Source organism: Bombus vosnesenskii, unplaced genomic scaffold (assembly GCF_011952255.1).
Source record: "Bombus vosnesenskii isolate JDL3184/JDL3185 unplaced genomic scaffold, Bvos_JDL3184-5_v1.1 scf7180000013328, whole genome shotgun sequence".
Classification (NCBI taxonomy): domain Eukaryota; kingdom Metazoa; phylum Arthropoda; class Insecta; order Hymenoptera; family Apidae; genus Bombus; species Bombus vosnesenskii.
The window spans coordinates 34718-47164 of record NW_022882969.1 but is presented as its reverse complement, the minus strand read 5'-3'; the positions used below and the strand labels follow the sequence as shown (position 1 = coordinate 47164).

General features: G+C 40.7%; 1 protein-coding gene across 2 annotated transcripts in view; it reads right to left on the bottom strand.

Annotated features, from left to right (window-relative positions):
- LOC117235851 (aryl hydrocarbon receptor protein 1) overlaps window positions 1-6616 on the bottom strand; it is a 156090-nt gene extending 149474 nt beyond the window's left edge. For both annotated transcript variants that reach the window (XM_033498277.1, XM_033498278.1), the window contains exon 1: window positions 6326-6616. In XM_033498277.1, the coding sequence (XP_033354168.1) occupies window positions 6326-6447 (122 nt within the window). In that variant the 5' untranslated portion in view covers window positions 6448-6616. The remainder of the gene's footprint in view (window positions 1-6325) is intronic.
- Between the last annotated feature and the right edge of the window lie 5831 nt (window positions 6617-12447).

Genomic DNA, 12447 nt, shown 5'->3' with positions numbered 1-12447 from the left:
TGTAATAACAGTAATCCCTTCGTTCGCCGGTAATTTGGCCGTTCGCTCAAAAACTCCAAATTATAGAAGCTGCTGTCATTAGGCCACGGTGAGCATCGTGTATCGCGGGCCACCTTCTTCCCCGAACCCTCGGGAATTTTGGGGAAACTCCGCTCACCATCCCTTCTCGTCGATCGTTAGCGATCGAACGTTTAAACGGGAGATCGCTTTTCCGCGATTCTCGCAATTATGTTGCCTGATGTTGTCTCGTTGAGCACTGTCGCGAGTGTAACGCGTACAGGATGTTAATTACCAGGTGTAAACCACGGGATCTACACGGTGTCCAAGACACCGTATCTAATTGCGAGACATCATCCCAACAAATCTACGTTTAGATTCAACTTTTTCAGTTCTTCTCGTAGAAACACGAATTTTTCCAAATGCCCATAATAGTCTTCGGTCTTCTCTACAATTTTGTGGTTTTTGGTTCACGTCTCGGAGGATTGTACATATCAATTAAGATCTGTCTGTTCGGATCAATACTTTTATATTTGTATATTTATATTTTGATGCCGCTGGTATTTCTCAATAACAGGTGACGTTATATCAATAATAAAACAATTCACTTTATATAATACGATACGACAGCTTTCACTCGGAAGCTGTCACAAAGTAAAATTTATGAAAGCTTTCGTACTGAAGATTTCCAATTCCAAGTAAAACACCAATAATTCAACGCCATCAAACGAAATGCTGTCGAATTGAACGTGTGGAGGATTAGTCGTTATTAGGTTGAGCGAAATAACGAGGGCGAAATGTTGCTGTCGCAGTTCGTCAAATATATTTTTGAATAAATAAATAAATAAATTACAGACGAATTGTGAGTCGTTGGTACAAATATAAGTTGCGGAATTAATACCCGATAAATACTCGGAGAAACTCTGTAGATCACTTTGGTACTCGTTTACACACGTTGATGCTCTTCGATATTGTTCGATATCTCTCTCGCTCGCGATCGCGTCCGTTTATTTATACTGGTCGGGGGAGTACCGGAAAATTTGAATTCGTCTACGTTTGGCGATTGTATGTAGCGGCGACATTTTTTTGCCCGGAGTTTATTCATTCTTACATTACTTGTAACCTAACGGTCTTGATACTTCGAGGTAAAACAACAACAGGATTTGAATTGTCCTGACTCGTGTGCCGCTACAAACGCTTGCAGCTTGAGATCTTCCAATTCAGACGGTCCAACTGAAATATACAACATCTGAAAGAAATGGCACAAAGTCCTATTTATTCCTAAAACTCAAATCCTCACAAACCGACCCAAACGATTAAACAAATTCGCAAATCACTCAGAAACAAGAAGACGATCGTTCAAAAACTCTATCTGTTCTACCTATTCTAAATCTCTAAGATCCATCCAAGTCTCGAATCAAGCCATAGGAGTCAAAATCCCTCATGTAGCCCGAGGAAATGCGTAGAAGTGGCGCGTCCTTAAAACTTACGTTTGCCTAGGTCCATCAGAGCCCGAGGGAAGGACTCCTTGGATCCGTAGGAGTTGAAGAAGCCGAGGAAGAAGCAGAGAGCGAACCAGACAGAACGCCCTGGGGCCACTCTCTGCCGGATAGTCGGTCTCATTCTGTTCCTCTGTTCTTTATCGTATCAAAGGGAAGCTAGTGGGCAGCGACGAGAAAGAGGATCGTCGACTGTACGTCTCGAAACACCGTTTAAAACTCCATTACGCTGTTCGCCCGTGATCCCTTTGATCGCACGGCGAGTTCCTCTCAGAGTCAAGAAACTCGAATCGAGAACGATCGTCGATCGTCGGATATTCTACGGATCGAAGACGATCGAAGAAGTTCAACCCCACCAAATGAAACTCTTTGCTTCTCTCTTACGAGATCGTAACTCGAAGCAGACGAAAATTCGTGCAGTTAACCCCGTTCTTTCAGTTGTTTCCCAGCAAATCGTATTCTCCTATCTAGTTTTCTGTTAGAAAATTTCTTCGATTCGGAGAAAGAATATTGGGTTGTTTGAAGAGTTAAAGTAAGAAAATTTAAAGATACTGTGTCATAGGATTGCGTCAAGAAACTTTTCGTCTTTTTTAAATTACATGTACATCCTTTCTCTGTTTAGTAATTTTTGCACGCTTCCAGAATACGTGCGTATTCAACTGTGTGGTGTCAAACGATATTGAAAATCTTAATTAAGATTTAATGCTTTCTAGTTTAGTCTAGCACTGTTTTAATGTTTGTATTTTTTCGAACGTAAGAAGTTTGAGAACCACACCAGGGTTAAATGACATTTTGCGAAACAACGAGTAAGATAGGGTTTGGTTCATACGCGAAAGCTTCAACTTCTGAGTAGCATGTCGAACGTTTTTATCCCCTTGATAATCGGAGTTTTATTCAAATTAGCAATCCAGGAAATAATGTCATTCCGCGAGTTCTTTCGCAGGAAGGAGAAGTATATTTCACCCCCGACATATCAGCCGAGGGAGAAAAAAAAATATACGTAATACGGTGAAATACAAATATCGACAAATGTAAAATACATTCGGGTAACGTGAGTCATTACAATAAAACGGCGCTGTTGGTTTAAATTACCCTATCGGTCGATTATGTCACGCGTCTTTTTTATGTATGTTATACTGTCATGAATATGTATGGCCGGTTATCGATAAATAATCGTGATTATAATTGTAAAACTCGGCCCAATAAATTTCCTCCTGCGCGATATCCTTTTTGACGCTCAAAAAGTTCACCTACAAACACTTGCGTGAAAATGAATCCTTTCAAGTTTAAAATCGATCGTGTCATATTTGACAATTTGTCTGAGCCTGTCTCAGATTACATTATCAAGCTTTACTTTCTATATTTCCTTCGACAACTTTTTTATTTTTTAATGAAAATATCACAAAACCGCACCTTCGAATATTTCTACGTCCTAAACTTACCTATGTTGAAGATTTAAACGTTAAAAATTTCAACTTACACATACACTGTTAAAGATTAAGCGGATAAACGACACAGACGATCAATTCATCGTCGTTAGCAAGATAAACTCTTTCGGTTATCAACTTTTTCAACTACGCTTCTTTTATCCAACATCTTAAGATTTCATCTTCTAAAAACTCACCCTTCTCAGTTAACTACAAGAGCAACGAACGTCGGACCAAGGAAGATGGAAATCAACGTACTACCAAAAATTTCTATTCGCCAATTCAACGATGCTGACCGTCACGCGATGAAAAAGAATGGGGAAAAAAGGAAAGCGAGGAAGCTAGGCCGATTCGGCTATATCTCAACTAATTACGAGCAACGTATGCAAACGATTCGAGTAAAGTTCAGGCGGATATTCCATGGCCAGAGGCCTTCCCCTTATTCGCAATCAGTGCCGCACTCCGTCTCTGTCAGCTTAGCACCGGTTATCCCCGGTCTATCTTTCTCTTGATGTATCGAACATTACACACGTATATGTATCGTGTGTCGCGCGTACCTGCGACTATATTTATGCGTGTCTGATAGCTGTGCGAGCGCGAGTGTCGCGTTCAAGACGCGTGCACTCGTCTACATTTCCGTGTAGCCGCGCGCCGCGAGAATTAAAAGTCGCCGGATCGTGTTGCCCTTCTTATTTAAAATATCCTATCAGCCATTACGAAATATCCGAGAAAAACTGACGTTTTATCGATGTCTTCGTGGCATCTTTGTTTTTCAATTTAAATTCGCTGTTCTTCTCGCTTTGTCTTCGTATTCGTCGCGTTCGCGTCACATGTTTTGGAATACTTTCCTTTCCGATACTTTATCCATAAAATATTACAGATAAAATAGCTAAAATAGAGATAAAATATTTGACACGAAAGGGAAAAGACGAAAGAAATCTCTGTTTCGTAAAGATACGAATCGGAATAACAAACTACTAATGTCAATTGTGCGTGCCTCCGAGAATGTTTAATATCGATACATAGTTGTGAAGCGATGATTAAACTCGTCCAAAATTTATATCTTACACGGCGACTTTCCTGAGTATAAATGTCCAACAGCATTCCCGCGATACAAACACGTCGCGTTGTGCTCGTTCGTGGAAAGACACAAAAAAGTACAAACTTTCGGATGCAATCACCAAGATATATTGTTTTAATTTATTCAACTATCCAACGCTCCTATGTCCATCGTTAAACATGTAAATCACGTCGAAACTCTCGATACTTTATTTCTCTTAAATTCGAAACTTTGATTCGATGTTTCCTTAATGAATTTCACTAAATTGCGAAAGAAATCATACGGGTAATTATCCAGAGTCTAAAAAGAGATCACTGAATCTCAGAATATAACGAGACAAAGTTCCAGAAACAGAGTTACAAAGGCAACGACAATCACATCGCAGCGATTACAAAGTGGACAGGCATTCGACATGAAAGATTCTCCTATTAGCGTTCCGCCGTGGTGCAATAATGACGAATCTCGGTTCAGCTCTGTAATTTACGATCTATACATACACCTAACCGTCGAGTTAGCGCATAATCGATCGTGTTCATGTGAAAAACATTGCCTATAGACTATTCGAGGCTTGAAATCGGATGAAATGTATGTCTTTGAAACGACTGGCGAACGTTAAGTCCACCATTGGACGCGCTTCACGTGCAAACACCCTCCTTCGATCCCATTAGCACCGGCTTTAGACACATGAATTGTATATGCGCCGCGTCACGATACTTCGTGGCCTATCGTTCTCTTGAATGGCTAACAAATTAGCACCCTTACGTTTCCCGCTTTCCTTCGTTGGTTTTCCAAACCTTCCAACAGATCTATACGCGTATAACAAGGGGAAGTCACCACCTTGATATCTACTCAGCTTATTTCCCAAATTTATTCCGGTTGTATATATACGAGTAAGTCACGACAAACGCGCGGGGACGATCGTTTGAATAATCCAAGCAACGGGAACACAATCAAATTAGAAACCAAGTAACGAGAAAACAAGTATGAAATATGTCGTCGGCATTCAGCATTTCGTGGTGCAGACAATTGCTATTTTTCCTTTTTAGTCATATATTACGTAAGACGTTGGTAATTGACGCCGACGTGTGGAGAGAAACGAGAAGATAAATTTGATATAAATTGAATTACTGAAACGGCTGCAATTAACGTAACGACGTTCGCTTCGGTGTGATTTTCGTGGTTTTACGGCCGTCGCTTTACGAAAAATGAAATTTATCAAACCCGTATATACGCGACTTTCGTTCTACGATTTTCTCCTTTCATTTAGTAAACTATATAAGCGACATCATTATCATAATGCATAAAATGCGGCGACATTTCGTGCACACGAGTGGATAGAGTGCTCTCCATCGACATAGTAAAATGTCAATTACCCTTTAAATTGCTACATATGAAAACATCGACCATGCACTCTAATCTCGTGAAAAATCATCTCGATGGAATAGTTTCGTAAAAGGTTCGATAAATTCCAATTGAGATATTATTACTTTAAATCATAAGGTACCTACCGCATATACAGTTGCCAGTTGCTCACGAAAGTATTTGAACATTTATATTTATCTTTTCATAAATATATTACGTGTTTTATGCAAAATGGGGCACAACTATTGTAATCATACTGGTAAAATTTGAAACAAATTTGAAACAAATCTGAAAACATACATAGAAGCTACAAGATATGTGATGCAAGTATATATTTCGAAAGCATCGCAAAAGTATTTAAACAGCCAATTATACTCGCTATGTTAATGACCCTCGATATTCAAATGGGTTACTTTTAACACGTATCATATATTTAAAATGACTATGCAATAGAGATGTATTGCTATAAATATATTGCAATTTCTACGTATATCCTCGTCTCGAATAATACTTATTCAGAATATCAACGCGGGATTACTCGTTATCTTACAAATTTATCAATTTACTTTCATTCATATACATGATTTACGTTCCTACAATTTTAGATTCACACTCTTGTAAATTCATTTAGCGCTAGTTGACGAATGATAAAAACTCGTATAATAACGAAATACGACTTCAGGCTGACTGACCCTACTGTATATTATCCCTAACCTTAACTTAACATACTTTGTAGAAGATAATTTAATCTCAAATTAGCTTTCAAGTATCTGACGTACAATAAAATATCTATTTAGAGATGGCGCCAGTATTTCTCCATTATAATCACAACAGCCGTGCTTCGTTGCAGCATCAATAGAGTTTTCTATAATAGATGTCCAATACTTTCGATACATGAGTCACTATACATTCATACATTGTATATGCATATATACATTGATGATCATTTATCCACTATAATGGGATACAGTGTTACCAACCTTTTACCATTTCGACGTCGTCTTTTGGTGGCATAGACGGTTCCCAGTTGGCTCATGGCGACCGGGTTGTTGGGTCCCGACGCCGTCGTCGGAGTCGGTACCGGCGCCGAGGTGGGCGTCATCGCGGGATCAACGACGTGGGGCTGAGGGTGAGAGGCGGTCAGGGTGAGCTGAGGTCCCGGGGGATAGCATGCCGCCGTCACGTAATCTGTCGCCGCGAGGGACGCGCTCGCTGGTCCACAAATCCCGGCGACCACCCCCTGCACTCCACCCCCGATGCTCGTCCCGCTACCACCGCCACTTCCTCCTCCTCCTCCTCCTCCGCCTCCTCCACCACCGCCAGCGACACCGACAACACCCCCAACCACCCCCAGCCCCGCCGAGGCGGTCCTGTCCAGCGCGTACACCGTGCAGACCGTGACGCTCTTCTTTGACTTTGCCGACGCTACGTCATCGTTGTCTGTCACTGGCTTGTCGGCCAGCTGCCGGCGTCGAGCTTTCCACTCTCGATCCCGGTGCTCGGCGTCGGGACGATGCAGCTGCGACAGCTGTTCTTCAACTTCAAACAACGTACCACTGATAATGGGCACACTTCTCTTTACCTCTTTTCGCGCCTAAATGAGGCTCGTGACTATCGAGAATCGTTGCGACTCTGTATAACGTTTCGTTTGAATACGCGTAACTTTAGGTTAGAACCTATCACTTTCGATAACACCGTGCGAGAGTTACAATTCGATTTTCGTGTTTTGTTTGTACACGCACGTAGATCAGACAGCAATTAGTTTCAATTAACAATTAACTACACTGTGTGAGAGTTAGAATCCAATAGTAGGGTGATTTTTGTATCTTCGTCGTGAATACGCGTACATTTACAATCGATTGTTTCGACAACACCGTGCGATAATTAAAATTCGATAGTAATTCGGTTTCCGTGTCTTCCTTTTACGTAACCCTTTCAATACGAAAATAGGTTACAATGACTTTCTACAACACTGCTGTTAGAATTCGATGGTAATTCGATATCTACGACACGCGCGCTAAACTGTCCCCGTCGATCACTCGTTACGCAGTTCCGCGTCGATAAAAACGTAACTCGAACCAATTATGTATCGGCTACCGGGTTACCACTATTGACACAGTGACGGATCCCGTCGGATCACGGCAACGAAAAATCATCTTCCAACGCGCGGGAAGATCTCTCAAACACTCTCGTGACCGTTTACGAGTTCACTGTCACTGGTTCGTCGGAGCGAGAACAATCGAGACATGGAACAGTCGATCACCGTCGTTTGGCGCGCGCATCACGCGGAAACGGTCGAACATCGACGAATGTCACTACATCGATCAATCACGATCCCGCTCCGGTTACTCTCGAATTTTGGAGCTCGTGCAACGTCGTGTCCCCTTGTGTGCAGCGTCGTTGCGACGTATTCATCGTCGCGTTCATCCAGAAGATTCTATCACAATCAACACTCACTTGATAAATATCCTTGCTCTTTAATTGAACGCAGTGTATACTCCAACTATACGTTTGTATAAATACAGAGGGTTCACATTCGATCACGTGACAATAACTCAGTCCTAACCTCAAAACTGTACCATGCATACACACTGCACTCGCAGGGTTGTCAGTACGATCGTCGACACGATATATTATTCGAAGCACGCTTTCTCGATCGAATCGCGTCACGTGCACGCGGAAACTGAACCGCGCATCCCTCTCTCACCCGCGAACACTTCACTCCCTCCCTTCGTCCTCACGACGTCACCCCCCACCTCCAGTTGCAGCTCGTTTCCCTCCCCCTTCTTATCGGGCACACTTTTTCCTCCGCGGTGACGCGACGCGCGTGAAAAACGCGGATTCGCGGCCACCGCCCGCGAACCACACGATTTCCGTGCTGAAAACCGAGAGGCAGAGGACAGAGGTAGAAGCTGAGCGGCCACGGAGAACCCGGTGTTCGCCTGGTAGAAGCGTATCGTGTACTGGCGGCCCTGCCGGGCGTAGCATAAGTCAGCAGAGACCGTGGCATAGATCGGAACGGGGAATCGGGTGGTGGTTGCCGGCTGGTGGTGGTAGAACTCACCTTCTCGACCAGAGGAGTAACCTCGACGCGATCGTCTCGGATCGGCCGCCACCTTCTACCCCCTGAATTCGCCCCGTCACTTTCAGCATCCCTTCCATCGGCCATAGCCACTCCTACCAACCGACCTGGCCGACCAATCGTGCAACCAGCATGGCGCTACACAGCCCAACCCGCGTTGGTCGCGGAGATACCATCGTGCGCGTTAAACGATTACACCTATTCCATCGGTGATCGCCGCTCTTTGTCTAGCGTACAGGCCACTCCTACGCACAGCAGGTGCTCTCTGTCGCGCTCAAGGACGCGAAGCTGAGAATTTCGTTGGATCTAGTCGATGTCGTTTGTAATATTCCAAAGAGCACTGCTCGTTATGTTCGACGCTTCGGCCTGTTATCCGCGCTCGCGATCGCGCCACAGTGGTTTGGTCACTCGATCGTGAGTTGTGGCTATTCCTTAAGAAATTTATTTCGATTAAGGTTCGATCGGGATTAAGAAGTTTGAAGCTTGCAAGTGGATTTGACTGCACATTTCCGAGGCAAATTTTGATTAGACTCTATCTTTTATATTTTTCATGATTATTGTGTACGTATGATCGTATGTATTGGAGGATCGAATGGTTGATCTTGATGGAATTGATCAGTTTGAATTTTGAATAGTTTGGAGCTATAGACACATATTGATTGAAGATTTTCGAATTTTCTGTTTTGGTATCCACACATTCTCCATCAAGTTAAGGATCAAAGTTAAGAATGAAGCGCAAAAGTAAGATTTTTATTAAATGTAGCTGTTTGATAATGTTTGCGAATTTATTTTACGCTTATACAAGTTTGGTACAATTTCTCTCGGATGTTGCAATCTTATCTTAGATATCCAAATTCTATTTCTGAATTAAAAGGATAAATACATAGAATTATTGTAATTCGATTGTTTGAGCCTAATGACGTTATTATATATATGGTTATGGTGTGAAATGATCCGACGGAATGCAAAATGCAATTCCATTTTTCACGTAAACGGCTAAATTATGCAATATTCCTGTCAGATTAATTGCATAAGTTATTCCAATGTTTTTCATATATATAAAACATAACAAAAAGTAGCTTTATTTATTATTTAAATGAAATATTTAGGTTGAACAAAAATCTAGCAGGATATGTGCCGGATTTTTCATTCCATTTACAAGTTTATAAGAATTGTGATTTACATTCCCGGCAAAAGGTTCGTCACGAAAAACAAATATTACGTCAATATTCATTCATATACTCCAGATATTCAGACATTAAAAAATACCCATTAATTTTCCATCGTGGCTTCGTAACTCCAAATACAGGTTAAGTATAGGTATCTATTAAATATCAATTTTTCCAACTCAAAATACCTATCAAAACACTTTTTATCAATATTTACCACAATATTAGATACCTATTTGGTCACTAATAATTATCTGACTAATAAAGTTAGCCTATGTTTCTTTTTTTCACAAAATTATCAATTCATCAAAAATTTACGATTCTTCTTTAACAAAAATTGCTTCTTCTAACTTTTCCTTATTCCAATCGTCTTGCAATAACAATCGTTTACAATTATTTATTTGCCTCAATTCCGCAGTGCGAATCCACAAAAAGGTCAATTCATCCAAAATTTTCCTAATCTTCCGATATAGATACTTAACAAAAATTCCTTCTTCTGATCTGACCATTCTCTTCCTTAATACTCCAATCGTCTTTCAACGATAATCGATTATCGCCAAACATTTTTCCCAGCGATTCTTCGCGCGCGTGCAATTGTTCCTAACACACAGTCCTTATCAGAAGAGGATTCTCTTCGTGAGTGTAATCAGATCGTGAGACAGGAGCGATATCGAGCAATTTCGAGTCGTGTAACCGTGGTCCGTGGCATGTCATCGATATCAGGGTGACATTAAGCTCGAACCGATCGCGTCGCGATCACTGGACACACGTTGCACACATTTTTCAGCAATTGCGGCCGATATCACGGTGGGCTTCACCGAAAACAGATTGCGAATAGGTCGAAACGTCTCGGTGACATGCGATTCGACGGTCTATTTTATCTTCGTCGTTTTAGATCGCACGATATCCGGTCGCAGGCTGGTCCCTCTGTGTTATTGGGAGAAAATGTTCGATGCCCGGCATGGGGAAAACGATTCTGAAACGCGCTTTGTATTATCCCATCACGTGTCGAAATCGAAGTTGCATGTGTGGAACACATACGCGATTGTCTCGATCACTTTTTGTTAGGAATAAATCCAATTTTAATGTGTCCGACTCTATCCTTTTAATAATGTACAGGCTGTGGATGCTTACACATTTATGCCAATTTTTATATGCAAAAAATGGAAAAGGGTAAGAACGAGTGCAGAAATGGGAAAGGATAAGAACGAATGCAAAAGTATAGAAATAATCAAAACTCTGATATGTATAAAGGTAAAATACATACATTTGGAAGATGATAGATTTTTTATCGTTATCGGTGTCGGTATTGGTATAGAACGTGTTGCATAAACACGTTTACACATCTAGCAATATAATTGTATACGAGCCGTTCATTGAAAATACGGAACAGCGATGATGACGATGAATGATAGTCATCTTCTTGTAATAAATGAATTTATGAAAATAAATCGTTTGTTTCTTGGACATTGAACATTAATTGTGTGCTTATGTAACGAAATTAAGAAATTACCTAACAAAAGGTGAAACTGAACAGGCTGATATCGAGAAACTTTAGAAGAAACAGGATAAATAATTACTTATATCATACTTTATATATAATAATTTTATATCATATAATATCGCGTGTAGTAGAGTATGTTTTTAAATTTAGAAGATCTGACAAAAGTCTCGCATAGGGACTTCAAAGGTCTTGATACAGACAAAAGGATACCGAGAAAAGAGAAGGATTATAGAGATAAGTGATCAACATCGTCGTCAGCGGCATTACGTAAAACATGTTCGCCTCAATTTAAACTTTTCAATGTCTGTATCGGATGGTTTTTTTTCTCCGACGCTGTTCATTCTATAATGCATGACTACAATTATCTGAAAAACATGTAGAACTAATTATAAGTTACCAAGGCTTTTCTACAACTGTTTTTTTGCTCGCAATTGCCTCACGTACTTTTTGCACTTTTATGGATTATTCCCTAGCAACTTCTAGCTGAAACGCGTTCAGTCGATTTATTTCAGTACTTAACAATATATTCAATCGAGCATTAAAAAACGAGAATGTTCGGACGACTGTTATCGTTATATCGTATAAAGGAATTCTCTTTAAGCAGAATACGTTATCCTTATTGTGAGAGAAAAAGGATGAAAGGATACGCATTCCACCCTTTGCTAGTATAATTACAAGCGAAATGACGGCCATTTTATTTATTTACTGGCAGACGGTGGCTATAGTAACGGCGGTCTTGTTTTAATAACACATTACACACCTTCTTGCGAAAAATCCCATTCGCATTAAGAACTCATTTCACGCATGCATTTCAGGCATGGACGCTACCGTTCGAGGAACTCCTTTACACGCAACAAAAGCGCCGGCTCCCTCAGCTGACTATCTTTCATTCCCTTTCATTCCCTTCCATTCACCGATGCCCATTCGATTCTTTTCCCTTTCATGTTCCTTCACGGATATAATTGCGCACCGATTCGTACCTATACCTACTTCAAAACACACCAGATAATTGAAAAATTAAAAAATTGTTTAGGTCTCTGACGTTCAAGAGACTTTGTAAGTTTTTAGACTTTCATCTTATTCGAGATTTTCCGGATGATAGGTATTTAAGAAGATTTCGAAGATCGCGAACATTCGGATATAATAAGGAACGTTTAAAGATTACGAATTTTGGGTTATTTAAGAGATGTTCGAACATTTCACGAACTTTAGGACATTTTAAGGAATTTTCGAAGATTAGGTACGAATTTTCAATTATATTAAAGAGATTGCAAATTTTGCGAGATTTTGATGGTTTTTAAAGCATTTCGATGTTGAAATAATACTTGATCCAAGAAATTTTACGTT